Here is a 25,906-nt window from a genome sequence, read left to right as displayed (position 1 = left end):
TGCTTTTCGTCCCACCAGGCTCCCGCATGGCTAGTGCTACATACGAAATAACAACACATAAATTGTATTCTTTTAAACACTGCTTGGCCTGCTAGCCTTGAATTCACAGAGATCCACCTGCCTCCGCCTCCCAAGTGCTGGGACGAAAGGCACGGAAATTATTTTTTAAAGCTGTATTTATTTACCTGTTGTAATATGTCTTGTGTTCTATTTGATATAGAAAATGTGTCTAACAATGAGATAAAGTTTCCTTGCTCTTAAGGTGGTTGATTACAATCTAGCTGCACTTTTTCATTGGAAAGAAGAAATCTGTCAAGTGAAAGAAAGTATTTTCCTGGATAAGTCTGCATTTGGATAGTTTTGCTTTTTGAAAATTTGTTATGTGCATGAGCATGTGTGGCCACAGCACTTGTGTGGTGTTGAGCTGGCAACTCGGAGGAGTCGGTTCTGTCTTCCTCTCTACTGTGGGAGTCCCAGGGATCAAACTCAGGTCGTCAGGTTTGGCAGCAAGCACTTGACATCTGAGCCTATACTCCATTTCTTCCTCCTTCCCTTCTTCCACACACATTTCATTCTAAAGTGTGACTTTAGAGGGACTGGAGAGATTTAGTAAATAAGAACACTGGTTGACCTCCCAGAGGGTTTGAGTTCAATTCCCAGCATACAGGAGACTGGGTACTCTCTTCTGATGTCTATGGGCACTGTACTCGTGTGCACACATATACACCTGCAAACACACACAAATACATGATAAAAATAAATTTTAACAAGAACAAACAATACTATCATTCAAACCTGCAGGAGGTTTTTAAATAAGAAGTAACCTGGTATTTTAGGAAGATATGTCTCTTTTCTTAGTCCAGTCTGAGTGGATAGAAGAGATTGAAATTGGGAAATCTCAGGTTGAGGTATGAGTAGTCAGAGAAGACACAGACAAAAGGGCAGGAATTGAAAAGACAGACAACCCAGTGATGAAAGGGTATAGCATTGCTAAGAGTCCTTGCTTTGTTGTTTTGTTTTGCTTTTTTTCAATAGAAAGTCTTTGGGGCTAGAGAGATAGCACAGCAGGTAAATGCCGACCTGAATTCAGATCCCAGCACCCCCGTAAAGGCCGTGTGCAGCAGCACATGCCTGTGATTTCAGCGCTAGGAAGGTCAAGCAAGACAGGAGGATTCTGGGGGCTGGCTGGCCAAGTAGTCTGTACCAATCAGTGAGTCTGGGTCAGTAAGAGATCCAATTTCCTCAGATACCAACACCCATGTACCAAACAAACCACATATTCCTGTAACTCCAGTTCTGATGGATGTGGAGACAAGAGATTGCTGGGTTTGCAGGCTTCCAAATTACCAGAGAAAACGCCAGCCCTGGACCCTTCCTCAAAGGAGTAGGCGGGGGAGGGAGGAGGATACCTGGTACCCACAAATACATAGATACACACAGAAATTTAGCAAGTAAATAACCTTTGAAAATTTAGTAAGGTAGCGAGCAATTGAGGAATACAGCCATATCAACCCCCTATCCTCTGCAGGTACATACATACCAAAACAATATCTTGGAAAGATCAGGATAGCAGTATAGTGGTTTTATCAATCTGTCACATTAATCAGGGAAAAACAAGTTATATCAGCTTAAAAATGGGACTGTTTATAAATTTATTCATTTGTCAAAGATAAACAGATATGACAGTGCATGCATATTTACATAATAAGGTGAGAGTAAGCATCTTTACAGTGCTTGATGCATCCATAGGCAAATGGATGTGTATTATATGTAAATGATATGTAATAAGAAAGAAAAAGGGCAAAATAAAGAACAGCTTAGCCGGGTGGTGATGACGCACACCTCCCGAATACTGGGAGGCAGAGGCAGACAGTGGCTAGCCTGATCTACAGAATGAGTTCTAGAATAGCCAGGACTACACAGAGAAATCCTGTCTCAAAAAGCAAACAAACCAAAGAAAAAAAAACCGAAAGAGAAGGGTAGAGAGGTCATTCAAAGATGAGGAAATAATAAAAGCAAATTATAGATAATGTATATTCAGGGAAAAAGACAAAAATGAGTTATAAAGGGCTGGTGAAGAAGCTTGCCAGAGTTTTTGTTTGTTTGTTTTTTGTTTTGTTTTGTTTTTGAGAGTATCTGACTGTCCTGGAACTTGCTCTGTAGATCAGGCTGGCCTCTAACTCACAGAGACATGCCTGCCTCTGCTTCCCAAGTGCTGGATTAAAGGCGTGCGCCAGCACGATCTGAATTTTGATCCCCTGAGCTGTACATAAAGATGAAAAGAAGAATATTTTTCTATAAAATTGTCTTCTGCATACATGTACAATATTAATATGTAAGACTTTTTTGTGTGTGAGTTTTTAAAAGTTCTGTTTTTCTCGTTTTTTAAATAGTGTTTCATGCAACCCAGGCTGGTCTTCAGCTTCCAGTATAAGCCAGGATGACTTAGAATACTGCTACATTATTTTTAGTCAGGATCTCATTGTCTAGTCTTGGCTAGTCTAGATTTTGCTGTGTAGACAAGGCTGGTCTCATTTGCATCTGTCTCTGAAGTGCTACATTAGTGCCACACTCAGCCTGACCTGGACCTTCGCATCCTTGTCTTCCCAGTGTGCCCAACCAGAAAAGCTTTCTTTTCCCTCAGAATTGACTCTTGGCTTTTTTCAAACAGTTTTTTTCCTTTTTAAAAATTTTATTATTGTAGCCTGGAGAGATGACTCCGTGATTAAGAGTACTTGCTACTCTTCCAAAGGAGCTGAGTTCAATTCCAAGCACTCACGTTAAGTGGCTCACAATTGCCTATAACTACAGCTTCAGGCACTTTAATGTCCTTTTGTGGCTATGGCAAGCATGTGCATGCGCACACACATACACAAATAATATAAAAGTAAATATTTTACTAAAAATTATTAGTGTTTGTGTGTGGGTGGTGGTGGTGATAATAATGCCATGCATGTGTTTAGAGGTCAGAGGACAACTTTGCAGAGTTGGTGGTTTTCTCCTATCTTTACATGGGGTTCATAGATTGAGCTTAGGTCACCAGGCTTGCTTTGCAAAGTGTTTTATTGTCTTGCCAACTTCTGTTCCAACTTTTCAGTTGCAGAGGCCAGACGTGCACACCTGTCATTCCAGTGTATAGCCCATTGCTCAGGCTGCTGGGGCAGTATGGTTATGATTTCTTGACTAGGGTGAGACTGCCTTAATAACAACAAAAGTAAAGTAAATCTTTTCGGTGGCAATCAGGAAACACAGCAGCAGCTCCCTTCCCTTTTTGTGTGATGGGATATGTGTGTGGGTGGGGGGGTGATGACAAGGTTTCTCTGTGTAGTCCTGGTTGTTCTGGAACTCGCGGGGTAGACCAGGCTTACCTTGAACTCAGAGATCCACCTGCCCCTGCCTCTCAAATACTGGGATTAGGGTGTGTACCACCATTGCCCAGCTCCCTTGCTCTTTTTTATTGTTGCTGTTGCTTATGGGCTTTTGGCTACAACCTACCAGGCCTTATACAGGTTCTAGGCTCCCACTCTGTTGCTGTACTACACCCCAGTGATGCTTTTCTCTGTCGTAGGTTTAGTTGTGGTCATTCTTGATTGGGCTCCATAACGAATGACCGATGTAGTGATGTAGTATTTCTATGTATTAGACATTTCCTCAAGATTGGTGTCTGCCTGTGCAGCTCTGGCCGGCTGGGGAACTCTCCAGTCATCCTGTAAGTGAGCAGTGAGGACAGGTGTAGTTCTCAGTTGGTGCTGGCTTTTACTTTCCTTTGATGACTTTTGTTTTTAACGTTTGTGAGATGACCTCTCACCTTGTAGTCCATACTGGCTTTGTTTTCTTTATTTTTAGGTTTTTGAGATACATGACTTAGAAATTTTAGTCCATCACAAGTTTCCTGAGAGTTCGATTTTGAATATGAGGTACCAGGCCTGATGATTTTAGCAGATTTATTTAAACCATCTTGTAACTTGGTATAAGAATCACTTTCCACAGTTTCCGTAAATTATTCGTTATACTTGAGAAAATTTCACTTTAAGGGGCTTTGATTAGGTTGAAAAGAAAACTGTAGCAGGGTCTTTCTTCCCAAGTTCTTAAAGCAGCCGTGATTGAACTAGAAACTCTACAGGGAAAACACCAGGGCAAGATGACCATGGATAATGGCACTTACCACTGAGCCTGACAACCTGAGTTGGATTCCCTTGGCCCCACATGGTGAAAGGGGAGAACCCATCCCCATAAATTGTCCTCTGACCTCACATGTACTATGGCGTACATGTGTCCTCTTTTCCACATCTGTACCCCATACAAAGAAAAATGTAAAGGAAATCATTGAGGAACAGACGCTTCCATCTGTGATTAGAAACTGTGCTGAAGCAAGTGTAGTTGTGCAGGCCTTTAGTCCCGGCACTAGGGCAGAGGCAGGTGGATCTTTGTGAGTTCAAGGCCAGCCTGGTCTACATAGTTCTGTGATAGGCAGAGCTACATAAAGAGACCCTGTCTTGAAAAAACAAAACAAAAAAAGAAAGAAAGAAAGAAAGAAAGAAAGAAAGAAAGAAAGAAAGGAAAGGAGTACTAATTGCTTGATTTTCCTTGGGTGGCATCTCTACTATATTTGAGATTTTCTGGCTTTGACTTTTCTGAATCGACTCTAAAAACCTTCTGGTTCTTGTGCAGGTTTATTGACTGGTGTAGTGGTGGACTCTGGAGATGGTGTAACTCATATTTGCCCAGTGTATGAAGGCTTTTCTCTCCCTCACCTTACAAGAAGGCTGGATATTGCTGGGAGGGATATTACTAGGTATCTTATCAAGGTAAGTGAAAGGAAATTATAAAAGCTCATTTTCTTTTTAAGTTTGTTTACTGACTTACACAAAAATCAGTGTCTAAAACATTTAAGTGCTGGAGAGCTGGCTTGCCAATCGAGAGCACATGCTTGTCTTGTGGAGAAACAGTTCTCTTGGCCTTTCTACCGCTGTACCTCCAGCTCTGTGGAATCTAATGCCTTCCTCTGGACCTTTCAGGCACCAGTATTTGCATGCACATACCCACACACAGACATATAATACACATAATTTAAAATAATAAAAAATCTAAAATATTCATGTACAACGTTTCTAGCATCACCCAGTATGTCGTTATTGACCTTGACAGAGATTCCAGGGATGGAGCTCAGGCAGAGACAGCAAGTGCCTTTTACCTGCCCAAACATCTTAGTAGCCAACAAGGGTTTAATTTTTTACAGTGGAACTTACTTGCATGGATTATTAATTTGCTGGGTTTTTTGTTTGTTTTAATGGCAGCTGCTGCTGTTGCGAGGATATGCCTTCAACCATTCTGCTGATTTTGAGACAGTTCGCATGATTAAAGAAAAACTGTGTTATGTGGGTTACAATATTGAGCAAGAGCAGAAGCTGGCCTTAGAGACCACAGTGTTAGTAGAGTCCTATACAGTAAGTATCCTGTGTGGAGCACATCTGTGGGCTGAAAAGGGGTGTCTCTGTTTATTAGTTCACTTAGAAGTTGGCTTTGTTTGGTTTTTGTTTTGTTGTGTTTGCTGGACATCAAACCGAGGGCCTTGTATGTACCCAGCAGATTAGTCTCTGCCTTCTGTGTTTGTGGTTTGGATTTGTGTAATATCTTTTCCTGACTTCAATATCTCCTGCTACATTAAGATTTCATGATATAATTCTTGAAGACACCATGTATTGAGAATTAAAACAAGAATTAAATTAGAATATAATTAGAAATGGAAGTATTAGTTGAGATTCTAGCATCTTCAGAATATCATTTCTCAACATGTTTTGTGCAGTGTTATTTGTCTGGGTGCTACTTACGAGTTACACAAAATAGAATAAGTTATAAATGTCAAATAAGTTGTGGAGATAATTATTATCTCATTGCTGTGTGACTCCCAGGCCCTTTGATGTGCCAGTATATATGCAGTTGTGAAAATTTAGTATGCCTGTTTCTCAGATTCTTGGGTGTTTGAGACCAAGTCTTACTTTGTAGTATAAGGTCCTCCTTCCTCTGCCTCCCACATGGTGGGATTGCGATCATGCATTCCGCATATGAACCTCAAAATTTTGTAGCATGTCATGGAGCTGATAATCTAAGAAACATATCTTGGACTTTTTTTTTTTTTTTTTTTGGTTTTTCGAGACAGGGTTTCTCTGTGGTTTTGGAGCCTATTCTGGAACTAGCTCTTGTAGACCAGGCTGGTCTCGAACTCACAGAGATCTGCCTGCCTCTGCCTCCCGAGTGCTGGGATTAAAGGCTTGCGCCACCACCCCCGGCATCTTGGACATATTCATGCCTTGGTTTTTCTCAGACAGGTTCTCACTGAAACCCAGCTGGGCTGGAATCCAGGCTGCTTTCAGACTTACTTTGAAACCCATTACATTTGCACATATTTTGTGAGTAGTGCCAACATGGATCCCAGAGCTCAACACTTGCTCTGCTGGGCATAGTGGCACATACACTTGGAATACTGTCTGAAGTGAGAGCACCCATAAGTAATGAGGCCCGCCTGATAAGGTCTCCCAAAAAATCCAGAATAGCTGGGTATAGTGATGCCTTTAATCACAGTACATACACCCAAGGGTACATAGTGAGACTCTGTCTCAAAAGACATAAAAGGGAGATGGGGTAGGGATATTGTTAGAAACCAGCGGTGGTCGCACATGCCTTTAATTCCAGTTCTTGGGGGAGAGGGGAGCAGAGGCAGGATGATCTCTTTGAGTTTGAAGCCAGCCTCGTCTACATATTAAGTTCCAGGCCATCCAGGGTTACATATAGAGACCTCCTCCCCAAAAGATACCATTCTAAACATACAACAAAACCTACCTTATAATTTCTGATAACCTCCAGGTTTGCCCTGATAGTTTCAGCCCAAAACCTTTCCTGGAAAATTTTCTAGAGATCCTAATTTTCAGTCTTAATTTTTTGGAAGGAACTAGTATAAGTTAAACAGTGAGAGAACTAACAATGTAAGACATGGTTTATGTTGGACACAAGAGTCATCAGTGAATTAGTTTGGGGTCAGCCTGGACTAAAAGTAAGACCATGTTAACACCACCTCCACCTCCTCCAACATCTCCCCAAAACCAAAAGCCAGACACGGTGGTGCCCATATGTAACTTAAGTAATTGTGAAATGGGGCTGAAGTATCAGTGAGTGTGAGGTCCACCTGTGCCTATAGTTTAGCCTCAGACTCCCAATAAAAGTCAGGCAGAGTGGTGCCCACTTATAAATAATCTCAGCACTTGGGAGGTAGAGACAGAAAGGTAGGGGTATATGGGTCATCTGGGCTACGTGAGATCCTGACTCGAGGGGTGAGGTGTGGAAACAAAATATGTCTCTTCCTTCCTTCCTTAAACAGTTGGAGATAGCTTTGAAAAATATATTCAAGTGCACAGCCGGGCAGTGGTGATGCACGCCTTTAATCTCAGCACTCAGGGAGGCAGAGGCAGGCAGATCTCTCTGTGAGTTTGAGGCCAGCCTGATCTACAAAGTGAGTTCCAGGACACCCAAAGCTACACAGAGAGACCCTGTCTCTAAAAATAAATAAATTTAAATAAAAGGGGTGGCTGGAGCAATGGCTCAGTGGTTAAGAGCACTGACTAATCTTCCAGAGAACAATGGTTCAGTTTCCAACACCCATATGGCAGCTCACAACTGTCTGTAACTCCAAGATCTGAGACCCTCACACAGATGTATATGTAGGCAAAACGCCAGTGCACATAAAATAAAAATAAATTTTAAAAATAAGCAAACAAACCAAAACAAACTAAATGAGTAAATGGAAAGAAGCAAGTTTGGGCAAATGTAGGCTAGAATAAGATGTAAGAAATTCAATGTTGAGGGCTGGAGAGAAAACTCAGAGGTTAAGAGCACTGTCTGCTCTTCCAGATGTCCTGAGCTTAATTCCCAGCAACCACATGGTGGCTCATAACCATCTATAATTTGATGCCCTCTTATGGGATGCAGGCATACATGCAGACAGAACACTATATATATATATATCTTTAAAAATAAGAAAACGCAGCTGGGTACATCAGGGAATGCTTGTAGTCCTAGCTAAGGCTAAAGCAGAAAGGTTGCTAGAGTCTAGTTTGTTTGTTTGTTTTGTCTCTTGAAAATTTTTTTTTTTCAAGATGTAGTTTTATATATAGTGCTGTTTTGTCTGTGTGAGGGCACCATATTTCCTGGAACTGGAGTTACAGACAGCTGTGAGCTGCCATGTGGGTGCTGGGAATTGAACCTGGGTCCTCTGGAAGAGCAACCAGTGCTCTTAACCACTGAGCCATCTCCCCAGTCCCCATGCCCAACTTCTTAAACCTTTTTGTTTGTTTTTATTGAAATTATTTGGTGGTAAAATGCTACTTGCATCACATACTATTGAAAGAAAATTACTACAAGTGCTTGATGTCAGCTTTTTATTTAAAAAAAAAATCTTCTTAAAATCACAGTTGTGTTGAAATAAGACAGCTTGCATTAGCTTTTCAAGGAATAATCAGAATGTGCTGGCTAGTCAGCACATTTGGATGTCACACATGTATGCATTGGTCGCTTCTCAAAGAATTTTCTGTTTTGTTTTTTTTTTTTTTTTTTGGTTTTTCGAGACAGGGTTTCTCTGTGGCTTTGGAGCCTGTCCTGGAACTAGCTCTGTAGACCAGGCTGGTCTCGAACTCACAGAGATCCGCCTGCCTCTGCCTCCTGAGTGCTGGGATTAAAGGCGTGCGCCACCATCGCCCGGCCTCAAAGAATTTTCTAGTTGGCAGCATTTGTACCATTAAAAAAAATAGATGGTGTAATGTAATGTAAAATAAATTTGGTTACAGAATAGACGTATTTAAAAGAATCACTGTTATGGAGACTGCTGGGAAGTTGTGGGGCTTTGCTGACTAGCACTGGGTTATTTTCTGTTTCTAGCTCCCGGATGGACGCATTATTAAAGTTGGAGGAGAAAGATTTGAAGCACCGGAAGCTTTATTTCAGCCTCACTTGATCAATGTTGAGGGGGTTGGTGTTGCAGAATTACTCTTTAATACAATCCAGGCAGCTGACATCGATACCAGGTACAGTAGACAGCATTTCCCCGCCATTTATAAGAAGTGTGTGGGCCACAGATATAACCCAGCAGTAAGAGCACTTGCTGCTCTTCCAGAGGACCTGAGTTCATGCATACATATGACACACATACACACACACCTCAACATGGTTCAAAATAAGAATACAGTTTTTTTTTTTAAAGAAAGAAATGTAATGTAATTTGAATGAACAAATTGTCTGACCTCATTGTGTTTTTAGGAGAGGTGTTATTTTGTTTTTAAACTTTAAAGATTATATTACATTGTTTATTTGTGTCTACACATATGTATGGTACATACATGGCCTGCACATGCCATGGTACTTGGGTGGATCTTGGTTCCCTTCTATCACGTGGGTCCCAGGGACCAAGCTCATCAGACTGGGCAGCCCACGTTGTTAGAACTGAACCATCTCTCTACCCCTCACTGTGTGTTTTAAAGATATATTTTTTTCTATTTTATGTTCATGAGTGTTTGTCTACATGCATGGTTGTGTACCGTGTGCATACATCATGTCCATGGAGGTCAGAAAATGGCAAACCAGAGCTACAGATGTTTGTAAGCTACTATGTGGGTCCTGGGAACCAAAATCAGGTCCTCTACAAGGACAAGTGCTTTTAACTGCTGAGCCACCTCTCCAGACCCCACTTTAAACTTAGTGTTTTGAAACAATTTAAAATCTACAGAAAAGTGGCAAGTGTGTCCTTTCTATAATTTTACTCTTTTGCTAATATTAATATTATATTTATTTTCTATGTTAATTGTATTTTGGGGGACCATTTGAAAACAGACTGAATATATAAATTCTCTTTAGCAGTTTGTATTCCTGAGAAAAGATACACTTATGTAGTTGAATATGTCATACAAGAGATTTATTATTGATGTACATAGCATCATATCAGTTTTGTACAGTGTCCCTGTAGTGTTTTTTGTACAGTTGTCTTCTGTCTGTGAAGGATCAAGGGTAGACTCATGCATATTTAATCATGGCTCTACATTGCTTGTTTTCTGGTGCAGTTCACGGTATTGACATCCTTGCAAAGTCAGGCTAGTTATTTTAGATTTTTTTAAATTTGGGCTTTTATATTTTCTCATTCAGGCATATATTTCTGATTAGAATACTCTGTATATGGTGTGTCCTAAGGGTATCAACATCCAGAAGTGATGTTTGTTATTGGTGATATAAATGCTCTTACTGAAGCATTACTTGAAGTTTACTGTTTCCTCTGATGGTCTATTTCTCTTTTCCTAGTTAAAAACTTGTGGGGGGGGGAAACACATTGAAACTGTATGAACGGGGCTGGAGCGATGTTTCAGAGGTTAAGAGCACTGACTGCACTTCCAGAGGCCCTGAGTTCAATTCCTAGCAACCGCATGGTGACTCATAACCATCTGTAGTGATGATAGCTGGTGCCTTCTACTGGCGGCAGGTATACATGCAGCAGAACAGAGTATATGTAATAAAACACCTTTAGAAAAAAAAACTCTATGAACATCCCACTCTGCTCTGTCCCTTTAGTGTCCATTGACGACCCATCCTGCTCCTCTAGAGTCATTGATAATCTGTCCCTTTCCTCAGCACACTCTGCCCCTAACATCCATTGTTAGCCTTGCCTAAATTCATTTTTACTACCAGTTACTATTTTACCCTAGTACATATCTACTTTTTGGATTTAGTTACAGTACTTGACCAGCATATATGAAACCCTGGGTTTGACGCACAGCACTGAATGAATTTTATTGCATTTTTATTTCCTTTAGTCTACATGTGTATGGGTTGGGGGTGCAATGGCGCATACTTGGAAGTCAGAGAATAACTTTTGGAAGTTGTTTTTTACCTTTCCCCACTGAGCCATCTCACCCAACCTTTAAATTTATGTATTTGTTTAGTTTTCTTTTTTGGACAGGGTCTCATTGTGTAGCCCTGAAAATAGGCTGGCCTTGAACTCAAAGAGACCCTCCTGCCTCTGCCACCATGCCAGCTTAAATTTATTTTTTAATTGACGGAAGTTCTGTTTATGGTATGTGTGGTATGAGGTCTTGAATGTACATTTTTAATTAAGTTAATATTTATTGTATATACAACTTTTGTGATGATCACACTTAAAATCCAGTGTTTTTGCATATATAATATATTTTGAAATAGAATCTGTGTGTTGTGTGATGGGGCTCCTATCTAACCAAAGTTGCGTTTCTTTGATCAACATCTCGCTTCAGTCACCAGGTCATCATCCCTGGTAACCATCATTGTACTCTGATACTGAATTCGACTTTTGAGATGCCATGTAAATAGGACCCTGTAGTATTTGCCTTTCTCTGCCTGACGTTATTTAACATAATTTCTTCCAGGCCTATTTACTTTGCTACAAATTACAAGATTTCCTTTTTAAAGGGAGAATTACATTCCATTGTATATACCAAATATTTTTTTAAAGATTCATTTATTATTATGTATACAATATTCTGCCTGCACACCAGAAGATGGCACCAGATCTCACTATGGATGGTTGTGAGCCTCCACGTGGTTGCTGGGAATTGGACTCAGAACTTCTAGAAGAGCAGCCAGTGCTTTTAACCTTTGAGCCATCTTGTCAGCACCCCCAAATATCTTTTTTATTTATTCATCCATAATAGTAACTCAGGTTGATTCCATGACCTGACCATTGAACAAAATTGCATGAATGTGGGAGTTCAGGCGTCTTCTCAGCATGCTGATTTCCAGTCTTTGAGATACGTGTTTACTGCTTGGTTGCTGAATCATTTGATAGTCTGTCTTTAGTTTTCAGGAGAGTTTCAATACTGTTCTCTGTAATGGTGATTTTAGTTTATATTAGAGCTCCTTAAACTTTTCACTTATGATACACCCTGTGTTAGTGAGGGTTCTTTAGAGTAAGAGAACTTATAGAACGAATCTATTTACAGAAGGGGATTTACTAGAATGGCTTACAGGCTGTGTTCTAGATAATCTAACACTGGCTGCCTTCCAGTTCAAAAATCCAGTGCCTGTTTAGTCCACGATGTCTCAGCTGGTCTTCAATATACCCTGGAATCCTGAAGAAGTAGGCTCTAATGCCAGTGAAGAAATGGGCTTGCTAGTGAGGAGAGAGCAAGAGGCAAAGAGTAAAGCTCCCTTCTTCCATGCCCTTACGTAGACTTCCAGCAGGTGTGGCCCAGACCAAAGGTGTGTGTTCTCACCTCAAGATCTGGATTAGAAGTGGGTCTTCCCTCTTAAAATTAAGCAAAAGCCCCTTACAGGTGTGCTCTGTCGTTTTTGAATTTTAGTTAATTCCAGATAAAGTCAAGTTGACAACCAAGAATAGCCATCATATCCCCGCTTTTTTGGAGGAAGGAGCTGAGAGAGTATTTCACTATGCAGCTTTGGATGGCCTGGAACTCATATGTAGACTAGGCTGGCCTTAAACTCAAACTCTACCTGCCTCTGCCTTCCGAGTGCTGGGTTTAAAGGCACATCCCACCATGCCTGGCTATGGCTCTTTTTTGATTGAGAATTTTTTACATGATTCTCACAGTATGTAGGAATATAAGATAGTTATATAGGTAAACATTTACTGATAATGAATCATGAAGAAATTTTGTGTGTGTGTATTAGAAATGAAAACAAATTCCATACTAATCAAATGAATGAGCTTGTTTGTTTTTACCTAAAGAATTAAATCTTTTGGGGAGAGGTGACTCAGTGGTTAAGAGAATTTGCTGCTCTTGTAGAGAAACAAGATTTGATTCCCTGGGGGCTGGAGAGATGGCTCAGAGGTTAAGAGCACTGACTGCTCTTCCAGAGGTCCTGAGTTCAATTCCCAGCAACCCACATGGTGGCTCACAACCATCTGTAATGATGTATGGTGCCTTCTTCTGGCCTTCAGGCATACATGGAGGCTGAACACTGTACATAATAAATAAATAAAAATCTTAAAAAAAAAAAAAGATTTGATTTCCTGCACCCACGTGGTGGCTCAAAGCAATATGTAACTCCAGTTTCAGAGGATCTGGTACCCTCTTCTGACCTCATCAGGCACCAGGCACACATGAAGTACACATACATATGTGCAAGAAAAATACTCATACATATAAAGTAAAAATAAATCATTAAAAAATAATTATATCTTAAGCTGAATATGGTGTTCCACACTTGTTTAAGGCCAGCTATAGCTACATATAGAGTCTTTCTTAGACTATGTGGGACCCTTTGGGGGGGGGAAGGAAGGAAGGAAGGAAGGAAGGAAGGAAGGAAGGAAGGAAGGAAGGAAGGAAGGAAGGAAAGAGAGAAAAATCAGTCGATCTTGGGCTAGCACTTGCCTTGTGTGTCCAAGACCCCGAATTTGTTCTCCAGCATTGCCCCTACACATAACAAAATGCTCACACACACATCAAAAGAAGAAATCTTGACTGAATATTTGATGCTGTAGGATGAAGAACACTGCCAGTGTTTTTTAACTGGCCAGAATTTTGATTAATCAGTGATAACTGGATATGATGGTAGATGTCTTTAATCCCAGCACTTGCCAGGCTGAGGCAGACAGATCTCAATTTCGAGTCCAGAATGGCCTACGTAGCAAGCAGGAGGCCAGCCTAGGCTACATAGTAAGATCCTGTCTCATTAAAAACACAGCAGGGCTGAGGATGCGTCTCAGGTAGAGTGCTTTCCTGTAGTGTGTGAGGACCAGCTTTAGTCCTCACTACTGTAAGAAACAACAGAATGGCAAAAATGTGTTTAAGCTGTTTCAGAAATTATTGGAGATTCTGAACTAATCTCCAGTCAGATTCACTTAATGACCCCCCCCCCCCCAAACACACACAGAGTTTCTCTGTAGCTTTGAGGCCTGTCCTGGAACTCTGTAGACCAGGCTGGCCTTGAACTCACAGAGATCCTTCCTACCTTTGCCTCTCAAGTACTGGGATTAAAGTCATGCACCACCACCGCCAAGCAATGGTTTTTTTTTTTTTTCAAATGAAACTCAAAAGTTAAAATTCATACATTGGGGTTATTTTCAATGATTTGGTTATTTTTACTTTCTGTGTGTTAGTGTTTTGCCTCCATGTATGTCTGTGTGAAGGTGTTAGATCACCTGGGACTGGGATTCCAGACAATTATGAGCTGCCACGTGGGTGCTGGTAGTTGAACTCTGGTCCTTTGGAAAAATAGCTAGTGCTCCCAACCTGTAAGCCATCTTTCTAGCCCCTAGCTTTATTTTTGGTTCTAGTTTTGTTTTTTTCAAGACAGGTTTTCTCTGTGTAGCTCTGGCTGCTCTTGAACTTTCTGTATAGACTGGACTGGCCTTGAACCTGGAGATATATGCCTGCCTCTGCCTCTTGAGTATGTGTTAAAGGTGTATACCACTTCTGCCCAACTAACATTGGTTTTTAAAGCCAAGTGTTCTAGCCCAATATAGCTAAAAATATTCTGATTTTATACTTAATATACCAAGAAGTGATGATAGAAAAATAATCTTCGTTTTCTATATAGTTTTCCTAGGAACAGAAAGCTGTACATACAGTAAAAATGCATGGTTTTCTAACATATCATAGTCTTAAATTTGAGCCCAGGTGCTGCAAATTTATTTTGTATTCCAAAGTAGTTGTGTGAGTTGAGTTGTGATGAAGTTGCATGAGGAAACACGGATGTGCATTGCCACGAACAAAACACCTTAGATTCATTGCATGTTTGCTTTTGAATTAAGTTTTGGTTTTTGCACTTTAGGGAACCTTTTACTGTTGTCAAGTTACGTGACCCTGGGTGGGTTGTAGCTCAGTTTAGAAGCTGTGTTTTGTTACAGTGGTTGTCTGTCAGTGTACAAGGCTCCCCTCTTCTGTACATTCTCCCTTCCTTCCCCAGTTTCTGTGAGTCACTGTTCTGGTGTGCAGTGATAGATAGCTCATGCCACTTAATTGACACTCCTGTGCTGATGGGGGATGTTGAGCTTTTTCCTCCCTCCATATGTCTACTGGGTATATCTTATTTTTGCTGTATCATTTGCGACAGTCTTATCTGGCAGAGATTTGAGCTTCTGATCTCCTTCCGCCACCTCATAGTGTTCCCTGTTGATGCGGTGCTGAGGGTGGAATACAGGCTTTGTGCTGCTGGGCAAGTGCTCTGCTGAGCTGCATCCCTACCCCAACGATTTCAAACAAATGAATAAACTGTAAATACCCACTGTGTCTTCCTAGATCTGAATTTTACAAGCACATTGTGCTTTCTGGAGGCTCAACCATGTACCCTGGGCTGCCATCGAGGTTGGAACGAGAGCTTAAACAGCTTTACTTAGAACGAGTTCTAAAAGGAGATGTGGAAAAACTTTCTGTAAGTATTCCAGTAACTATTGCCATTGTTTAATAGTCTGTAAAGTAACTTATAGATCTTGACAACCACTAGATGGAGCAAGAAGTCTTGTAAATGGATTCCTATACAGTCAGCCTCTGCAAGACTTGAAGAGCCTTAAGAGAAATTGTCCATTTGTTGTATGTCTTGTCTCCCCAGTCATACTGTGTTCCCAGAATTACCACAGCTTTTGAAATGGACGTTATTGGTAATTGTTGCCATTCACTAGAATACAATTGCTGGTGGTTCTTTGGCATGCCCTTTTTCCTAGCTTTGGACTGTGAAGTATACTGTCTGTAGTATGGGTGTAACCCAGGTCCTTTAACCATGGCTTAGTCTCTGGGTTTGTCTTAACTATCCATAGCTACCTATTTTAGATAATATCCATTTCTGAAAACTGTGTATAGAGACACTGATACTATAGTGCTTTCTAAGTATTTCACTCGCATTTCTCATTTCATTGGATTATATAGAAAATTTAAAGATCCATCTCTGGTGACCATTTATTCTGCAAACTTTTGAGGAAAAGAGATTATAAAGCACTATATTCTGGTAAAACCCCACTGAAATTGATTCTGCATACTCTGATCCCCTCCTGCCCCCCCCCACATTTTTTCAGGTCTTCAGAGCTGTTGGACCCAGGACCACACACACACCAACAAGCAGTCTAGTACTAAGCCACACTGTAAGCCCAGGAAGCATTTATTGAACTCCAGCACTGCACCAGAACTGATCTAGGCCATGGGAACAAAACAGTGGCAAACAATAAAAATTGCTGCTGTCAGTTTGAGTAACTTAGCACTAGTAATAATAAATGGCTGGGGTGGGGGTGGGAGATAGAACACGGTTGTTGTTGGTAAGGGGTGTGCTCCCTCATACTTACCAGAAAAGGCCTCTGAAATGCCTTTGGCTCATAGACCTGTGTCAGGTTAGGTCTGAGCATTTCTAGTCGAGAGTAGTGCAGAGGGTCTGAGTTGGGAGGAATGTCTGTGTGAATGGAACAGAGTAAACAGGAGGTGAGAGATGAGGTCAGAAAACCAGCAAGCAGGACACGTCAGCTATGGTAAAGATGAGGGATCCTGAGGGTTCTGAACAGAAAAATGATAGAATCTGACTCACCCCTTGTTTGGGGGAAAAGGACCTAGGAGGGTTCAGACAGGAAGCCGTGAGAGAGAAAGAGCTGGTAGAGGTTAAATTAGTGGTTAAAATGGTTGTCGTAGAGAGTGGGGAAATAGACAGCATGAAAGACGTGCGCCATCACTGCCTGGCGTGTTGAGCTGTTTGAAAAACCAGGTTCAGGTTGATTACCTGAGTTGGTATTTTGCCAGGTGAATGAATGTAAGGAGGAGAGAAAAAAGTCATCAATGATAATGTAAAGAAACAAGGGGAGAGGGCTGGAGAGATGGCTCAGTGGTTAAGAGCGTATGTTGCTCTTGCAGAAAAGCCAGGTTCAGTTCACAACTATCCATAACTCAAGCTGTAGGGGATCCAGTGTCCCCTTCTGACTGCCTCGAGCACCAGGCATGTACGCATAAATGCATACAGCCAAAACTCATACATACAAAATAATTTTCTTTTTCAATTTAGAAGGAAATGGAGACACTAGACAGTAGTGGTGCCTGCCTTTAATCCCACCATTTGGGAGACAAAGACAGGAGAATGTTCAGATTCGAGGCCAGCCTGGTCTACATAATAAGTTCCAGGACAGCCAGGACTACACAGAGATACTGTATCTCAAGCCTACTCACACCTTATCCCACAAGGAAAGAAATGGAGGCTAGGACTTGTGAGGTGCGTCAGTGCTTGAATTCACAAGCCTGGTGACCGGAATTAGATTCCTGGAATCAACACCTGCTAGTAGGAAAGAATTGACTCCCAAAAGTTGTATATATACTTACAACACACAGTAACAGCTAAAGGAGAACAGAAGATAGAGGGGATGTGTGCGTGTGCCAGTGAAGAATAGGGACGAGAAGAAACAGCTGGAGATGTGTGAGGATCTAGAGAGACTGGAGGAGGAGTGGTGGAGTTGGGGGAAGAGGCGGGTAGTAGAAGTCATAGTTAAGGAAGGTTGCTGTGAGCCCTCCAGGGTGAGAGCGGCAGTCTGCTGAGAGCACAGCTCAGGAAGCAGTGTCTTCTCTGAGAGCCTCATGAGCCCCCAGAGCCCTTAGACGTTTCCTTGAAGGTGCTGGAAAGATTAAAAGCAGGTGCTATTGCAGAGGACCAGCACACCCATAGGCTTTTAAGAACTGCCTATAACTCCCGCTCCAGGTACTGCAGTCAGATAGATATACATACCCACATGCAGATACACACATAGATATAATAATAATTAATTTAAAAAATTTCAGCAAAATACAGCCAGGCTCATTTGTTCACATATTCATTATTGTTCACATTATTCATTGTCAAACATTATAACTATCTTACAGCTTCACCAAGGTCTTTGTAGTCAGAGACATGAAAAGCCCCAAGCATTTACTCTGACCCTTATGAAAACATTTGCAAGTCAGTGGTACACATAGGAGTATGAGATGGGAGGATACTGAGTGTAAGGTCAGCCCAGAGTCTATAGCTAGACTCTGTCTTTGGGGGTGGAGGGGAGTGGTAACTAACCTTTTAAAAAATTGAAAGGGGCTGGAGAGATGGCTCAGTGGTTAAGAGCATTGCCTGCTCTTCCAAAGGTCCTGAGTTCAATTCCCTGCAACCACATGGTGGCTCACAACCACCTGTAATGAAGTCTGGTGCCCTCTTCTGGCCTGCAGACATACACACAGACAGAATATTGTATATATAACAAATAAATAAATATTTAAAAAATATATATAAAAATAAATAAAAATAAAAAAATTGAAAGAAAAAAAAAGGTAGCCTGGTGGCTATATGCGCCTTTAATCCCAGCAGTTGGGAGGCAGAGGTAAACTAGGCCAGTCCGGTCTACAAAGCAAGTTCTAGGACAGCTTAGAGCTGTTACAGGGCAGGGGGAATAAATAAAACAGAATGGTTTTCAGACTTAACTGAAACACTATTGTTTCCCATGGCATAAATACCTACATTTTATATATGTGACAGAAACAATTTAGAACTCATGGTTCCATTGTCTCTTGTAGAATTTGTGACTCTAGAAACTGACAGTCTTTCATGATTGGTATGGAAAGAAACAGAGGTCTGTAGATGTCTAGGGGTCTAGCATTATTTATTATGTGTATGGGTGTTTGCCTACATGTATGTCTGTGGTGCCTGTGGAGGCCAGAAAAGGGTCTCAGATGCCCTGGAGTTATAGATGGTTGTTAGCCACCTTGTAGGTGCTGTTGTTGGGAATTGAACCCATGTCCTCTGGAAGAACAGTCAGTACTTTTGCTAAGCCTCAGATTCAAATATAGTTCTGATTATTTTTTCAACATATAAACTATTTCTGTGTAATGGTAGTTTCCTCTGAGCATCTTAGACTCCAGAAGTTGAGTCAACTGGGAAATGGGGAGTTCTAAGACTGAGTTGGTTCAATAGTTTTTCTTTCTGAATTCTGGGTTAGAAAAACTTGTTTTTGTTTTTTTCAGTTAGAAGATTTTTGTTTCACAGTATCACAAGCAAAAAATAGCAGTATATTTAGTATAAACATAAATCACCAACACTGTGTCCTTTTATAAGGTGTCATCAGGTATTTTTAGAATTAACTTTTAAAGTCTTGGATGGCCCATGTACCATCTTTGAGCTTTGGGGTAGAGGCTCACTCCTTTCCCACAGTTCCTATGGTAGTCAGTCAGGGGTCAGTCAGGAATGTGTGCTAAGGACGGGCCAGTGCTTGTCTGTCTTCTCCCTAGTGGGTTGAGAAACAGTGCTCAGTTGTCAGGCTGGAGCTGATACACTGCAGACTCCAGAGGTGGCCTGGACAAGAAGTCCCCTAGACCTGCAGCTTCACGAGTAAACTTAACATTTCAGTTAACATTTTAAATAACCTTGCAGAGGTAAAGTCCAGAAACTAGTTCCCTTTTTCTTTCTTTTTTTTTAAAAAAAAAAAACATTTATTTATTTATTTATTATGTATACGGTGTTAGTTTCCGTGTCTGCCTATAGGTCAGAAGAGGGCACCAGATCTCATTATAGATGGCTGTGAGCCACCATGTGGTTGCTGGGAATTGAACTCAGGACCTCTGGAAGAACAGTCAGCGTTCTTACCCTCTGAGCCATCTCTCTAGCTCCTAGTTCCCTTTTTCTTAAAAATAAATTTTTTGAATTTCAACACTCATACAGTCATGATTGTTAGTACGCGGTGAGTTAAAAATAATAAGTGCAGCCAGGCAGTGGTGGCACACGCCTTTAATCCCAGCACTCGGGAGGCAGAGACAGGTGGATCTCTGTGAGTTCGAGTCCAGCCTGGTCTACAAGAGCTAGTTCTAGGACGGGAACCAAAAAGCTACGGAGAAACCCTGCCTCGAAAATCCAAAAAAAAAATAATAATAATAATAATAAGTGCAAACCTTAAGTGCCAAGAGTTTTCTCTTTAGGGACTCCAGGGACAGAGACTGGTTTTTGTCCTATTATGTACTTAGAAATCTTCCCAAGTTTATAAAAGAAACTTGCTGCGCTTCTTCCTGGGTGGTACCAAGTAATGAAAACTTAATCTCTTCCATTTTCTGAAGATTTAAGAGCCTTCCCAAACAGAAATCCCAGACAAGCCCCGACCTTGTTGGGAGTTAGATAACACATCTGTTCTCGTCTCCCATAGGCTGGGAACTTCCCATCTTCTCCATCTCATTGGTTTAAGATACACAGCCTTATCTAATGAATAATTTGGTGCTTGAGACTTCCCATTTTTTGTGATCTTGGGCTCAGTCACATATGTACCTGCATAGGACTTTCAGAGTTTTGACACAGCAGGTACCCACCCAGCTGACTAAGGGAGGCTCCTGCTTGTCTGTAACTCTGGTGATCTTTAAGTGTGCCTCATATTGGAAGTACATCATAGCAGACAGGTGTAGTGTGCATGTCTTTAAACCAACACTTGGGAGGCAGAATCTGTGAGTTTGAAACCAGCCTGGTGAATTCCAGGGCAGTCAGCTATATGGTGAGGCCCTGTCTCAAAAACAAACCAAAAAGAAAAAGAAAAAAGGAAATGGACCATAGCATTCTATTACAAACCTATCTGGACCATAGCAATCTATTACGAACCTATCAGGCCTTATTTGTTTTGAGTGCATTTTACTTGAATTTAAAACAATAGAATCTGAGTTTTGCATATTAGAAAGGAGCTGGAAGGTCTGGGGTGGATCTCAGTGGTAGACCACATGCACTGGTGTGAATGAAGCCTTGACTTCAGTCCTGTATCAGGGCTACTCTTGCTGTGATAAACCACCATGGCTAAAAGCAGCTTGGAGAGGAGTTTATTTGGCTCACACACTGTGAATCACAGTCTGTTGAGTGAAGCCAAGTCAGGAACTCAAACTGAGCAGAAACCTGGAGGTAGGAACTCATGCAGAGGCTATGGAGGAGTGCTGCTTATTGAGTTGTTTATCCTGGGGTTTTGTTTTTGTTTTGTTGATTTTTCAAGACAGGGTTTCTCTGTGTAAGAGCTGTGGCTTTCCTAGAACTCATTCTGTAGACCACGCTGGCCTTCAACTCACAGAGATCCACCCGCCTCTGCCTCCCAGTTGCTGGAATTAAAAGCCTGCCTGTGCCACTATCTTCCAGCCATCATCCTGTTTTTTCTTATAGAACACAGGACCATTAGCTCAAGGGTACTCCACACACAGTGGTCTGCCCCGCCCCATATCAATTATTAATTAAGAAATTGCCCTACAGGTTTGCCTACAGCCAGGTATTATGGAGGCATTTTCTCACTTGAGGCTCTCTCCTCTCAGATAGCTTTAGCTTGTGTCAGGTTGACTTAGCCACCTCCCAAGCCCCAGCCCCACCCCTGACAATCCCCAGTGCCAGACCAGTCAGTTCAGTTTTACTGTGTTGCACTGAACTAGAGTCATGGTGACTCAATTTGACCTGGAAGAAGACTGCTCAGGAACTGAGGCAAACTGGTTATGGTCTTACTTCTGGTTCTTGGGCTATTTAGTACAGTGATTGATTGTCACGATTTATTTAATCTGGGTAACAGGTGTGAATTAGGATTCTTGTCTCTAATCATGAACTTGGGAGGAATTACTAAATGTTTCTGTGTCTGAGGAGACAGACCCTGCTATTGTCCTGTGTAGACTGCTGAGAGATTCAAGGATACACATGCAGAAGTCTTCCTGAAATGGAGCATTGTGCACACACGATCTCATTACTCTCTTTTCTCCTTCAGAAATTTAAGATACGAATTGAAGATCCACCCCGCAGAAAGCACATGGTGTTCCTGGGTGGCGCAGTCCTGGCCGACATCATGAAGGACAAAGACAACTTTTGGATGACTCGACAAGAGTACCAAGAAAAGGGTGTGCGTGTGCTGGAGAAGCTCGGTGTTACTGTTCGATAAATGCCAGGCTTGTTCCCAACATGCCTCTAATGCATTCTTTTTCTGTTTTTTTTTCTTTCTTTTTAATTTTTTTCTTTATTGCCAGTCTTTGAACTTATTCAACTCCAGGACTGAAAGAGGCCTCTCTGTCCCCTTTGACTGGAAAGGTCAAGTTTATTCTCTGTCTTGGAGAAGCATTGTTAATGTGGATAAATCTGGTTGTTTAATGCAACCACTCCTCTACCAACATCACCCGCGGGCAGAGGGTCTCTGCTGCTTTCTTCCTTTCTAAGTAGGCATTTCACTCTTTCCTGTAGGCTTCATATTTTTCCTTTATTGCTTTAATGCTGCTAGTTTTAGTTTTAGCACTCTAGGTGGTGTGTCTTTATTAGCATAAGAGAAAACTTTCACATGAGCTTTTACATATTCTGGGTGGGGGTGGTAAGGGATGGGTGGGCAGCCCTGAGTTCTTGGGGCATTTCTTCTGTAGTGTTAGTTTTCAGCAGCCAGCTGCTGCCACCTTGTCCTGTTAACATCTTCACTTTGAGTGCCCTGAAGCCTGTCCTGCTAACGTCTTCGGGAATAGTAAGCTCAGAACTAAGGTGTTTGGGTAGGTTTTGTGTGGTGGAACAATTGGGTGGTCTTCCTGGTGTGGCTTTGAGGATTTCTGCTTCTGGGTATGAGATGAACCTCAGTTATAGCACTCTGACTTGGTAGGCTTCTTCTTTTGGTCTGCCTGGAACTGTTTCCATATGGTAGAAAAAGCAAGCTTAGTGTTTCATTGCCATGCAGTTTAGGAATTAATTCCTTATCTCACCTGGAAGTTTACTTCCTAAACTATCAGAGAGAAAGTAATATTTTAAACAAGATGCTTTTGCTGAGTCAAATTACAGATAGAACGTTCCTAAGAGCTGGTGTTTTCTAAATGCTGTTGTTTATTTTGAAAGCATTGAGGTGATGATGCTTAGTACCATTCTTGAAAGTTGTACTTTTATGTGTCCATCAGTGCTTCTTGACTAAAACAGCTACATCGTACACACAGCTACTGGCAGTGGGTTATAATTGTTGTATTAACAGAAACAGTGGGACTTGTTGCCAGTTTGGTTTTGTTTTTTAACAAGACCTGGAACTAAAATTTTAGCAACAACAATAGAAAATTTACCAGGAGTCAACTATGTTTGTACTGAAAACTAATCATGATTGCTACTTCCCAGCCGTCTTTTGTTCTTGAGATTGTGGATATGTTTGCAGACCTGTCAGAAAATCCTGTTTATAAGTCCTGTTAGTATTGTTTGTTATCTCAAAAAATATCAGATAGTACCTAGAAGTGAGTGAGGTCTTTCTAACATTGAAAAATGAAATAATAAGATGTTGTATCACAATGAATACAAAAATCATGATTCTGGGATAAATATTTTTCTTCATTTCAAAATATTTTTTGCTAATGATAAATTTGGAAGAATGACTTTTTTCCTTTTTTCTTTCTTTTTGGATGCTTAAAATGAGAATTTTTAGTGGATTTTTTTGAGATAACTTTAAAATTAGTTTATGTAAAATCAGCAGCAAAAGGAAGTTAGTCTTAATTATGCAGCTTCTGTGATATTAAGTATTTTTGCCTGTTTTACCTCAATTTGAACAAATAGGAGATGTCTGTGTGCATGCTGGACATGCTCAGTACACAACCACCTGCCAGTGCCGGCTGGTCGGTGTTGGGTGCATGACTCAGAGTCCTAAGCCTTCCGAAATCACGTTGTCAGATACCCTATCTTGGAAGTCCTGGGCCCATTCCAGGACACCTACTGTGTATAGGACTGGTACCAGTGACTATTGAGTGCAGAAAAATGGTTAATTCTTGGCTTTGAGCATGGTTTTAAGTACAGGGGTTGAAAACAAGAAAGAATGGGGTAGAATCCTAAACAAAACCTGAAAGAGCATTATCATTTGTACCTTGAATGTAGAATTTGTTTTATTTCATAATTCTGCTAGCAAACATGACTGTTAAAAAATGATGTATTTATATATGTAATAATTTAGAAATTCCATTTTATAGTTTTCCTATTCTAAGGTGAAATAATGAATTTAATAATCTGGGAGTTGGGACATTCTATTGGAGGTGTCAGGTTTGAGTCCTTCAAAAACTAAAAAAAAAAATCTGTTTTTTAAAGGATCTGATTTTTAGCTCTTGAAACCCATTGTCGCTTAGAATTCCAATGCTAAAGTTCCTTTTTTATTTTTGAATTAAAATCACCAATGCCTTGAGGGGTTTCTTAGGAAATGTGGTATTGGATGTTAACTTCACAGTTCTGAGCACTGTTAGTGTCTGTCTGGCAAGAATTCGAGAGATCAATGGAAAGCTAAATATTCTAAATTTAACACGAATATACTTCTTTTTGATTAAGAAAATAAAATCAGATTTTTCAAAGTAATTTGAATTTTGTCTTTGTTTTTCCTTTTCTCTTTAATTTTATTATTTTTATTTGTACTTTCAGTTTTGCTGTGCCTGATGGGTTTAGAACTTTAAACCAGTTAGTCCAAGGTCATTCACTCTTCCCAACCTTTGCTGTTGTTTGTCTGTTTGTTTTATCTTATTTGGGGCAGAGGTTGAGACAGAGTGTTATAGCCCAGGCAAACCTGGAACTTGCGTGTAGCCACGGAGGACTTGAACTCTTGATTCTCCTGCCTCTTCCAAGTGCTAGGATTATAGATGTGCACCATGATGCCCAGCTCTGGTTCAGTGTTGATCATTGACAAAACTCATTATTTCTAGTGAAGTCTTTATTTACATAATTTTTTTTTATGAGGCAGGGTTTCTTTATGTAGTTCCAGCTGCCCTGGAACTGGCTGTGTAGATCAGGCTGATCTGCCTGCCTTTGCCTCTACCTGTAGAGTACAGGGATTACAGTTATATACCACCACTCCCAGCCCTTCTACTAGGGATTTTAGAGAATGGATTAGAGCTACATTAGAATTTGTTCTGTTTTTTTTTTTTTTTTTTTGTAAGAGACTGTTCATTTCCCAAGAGATTGCAGGGTACTTTTACAGAATCAATTCTAGATAGACTTTATGTAACCTGACTCTAATGACATTGTAGCTGATCTGTGTGAAGATTTTTAGGTATATTGTTTTGTTTTAAACTTTTTCCTTTATTTTCATTTTATATGTATGAGTATTTTATTTGTATGTATGTGTGCACACCATGTTTGTGTGTAGTGCCCTTGGAGGCCAGGAGAGGATATTAGATTTCCTTGGAGCTAGAGTTACAAGTGTTTGTGAGCCACAGTGTAGGTGCTGGGAATTCAACCTTGATTTTCTGAACTTGAATTGTCTCTTGCACTGATACATTGTTTTTGACAAAATCATCAAAGCAAGAGGAAAACTAATAATTAAATGGCCTATTCTTGAGCCTAGATTGGCCTTGAGCATGAGGGCTAGGGGATTGGTATCGGTGTTTTTGTCTCTCTTATAAACTGTATGCTCAAGATTCATTATCCTTTCGTGACCAGAGTCCATTAGGATATCCCGAGTGTTGTGTCTGGTGCCTTACCCCGTGTCTTGAGTTGCTAGAATGATGTGGTATCTCTTGTCCCTAGATGATAGAAAAAGAATATTCCTGCCGTTTTGTAGTGTTTGCTGTTGGTGGAGTGAATGCCTTTGTACTCATTTTTTTCTCCACCCATAAACTTTGCTGTACAATTTAGTTTATTAACTGTTGCTAATTTTAATTAATTTATTTTTAAGACAAGGTCTCTTGTTTTAGTGTTCTATTGCTGTGAAGGGACACCATAACCAAGGTAACTCTTATAAAAGAAAGCATTTAATCGGGAGTTTGCTTAGTTTCAGAGGGTTAGTCCCTGAGCATCGTGGTGGGAAGCATGACGGGAGGCAGGCATGCAGCTGAGAGCTTATACCCTGATTCACAGACAGGCAGAGAAAAACAGCCTGGCATGGGCTTTTGAAACTTCACAGCCTACCCCAAGTCACACACCTTCAACAAGGACACACCTCCTCGTCCTTCCCAACAATACCACTAACTGGGGACTA

General features: G+C 40.9%; 1 protein-coding gene across 1 annotated transcript in view; it reads left to right on the top strand.

Moving 5' to 3' along the window:
- Window positions 1–24,291, top strand: part of Actr2 (actin related protein 2) — a 47,861-nt gene extending 23,570 nt beyond the window's left edge. The window contains exons 5-9 of the mRNA XM_075944424.1: window positions 4,672–4,808; window positions 5,298–5,447; window positions 8,929–9,074; window positions 15,270–15,402; window positions 21,716–24,291. Of these exons, the coding sequence (XP_075800539.1) occupies window positions 4,672–4,808; window positions 5,298–5,447; window positions 8,929–9,074; window positions 15,270–15,402; window positions 21,716–21,886 (737 nt within the window). The 3' untranslated portion in view covers window positions 21,887–24,291. The remainder of the gene's footprint in view (window positions 1–4,671; window positions 4,809–5,297; window positions 5,448–8,928; window positions 9,075–15,269; window positions 15,403–21,715) is intronic.
- The last annotated feature ends 1,615 nt before the right edge of the window (window positions 24,292–25,906 follow it).

The sequence above is a fragment of the Microtus pennsylvanicus genome, chromosome 12, assembly GCF_037038515.1.
Source record: "Microtus pennsylvanicus isolate mMicPen1 chromosome 12, mMicPen1.hap1, whole genome shotgun sequence".
NCBI classification, from domain to species: domain Eukaryota; kingdom Metazoa; phylum Chordata; class Mammalia; order Rodentia; family Cricetidae; genus Microtus; species Microtus pennsylvanicus.
The sequence above is the reverse complement of the archived record's forward strand: the minus strand, read 5'-3'. Positions and strand labels throughout refer to the sequence as shown.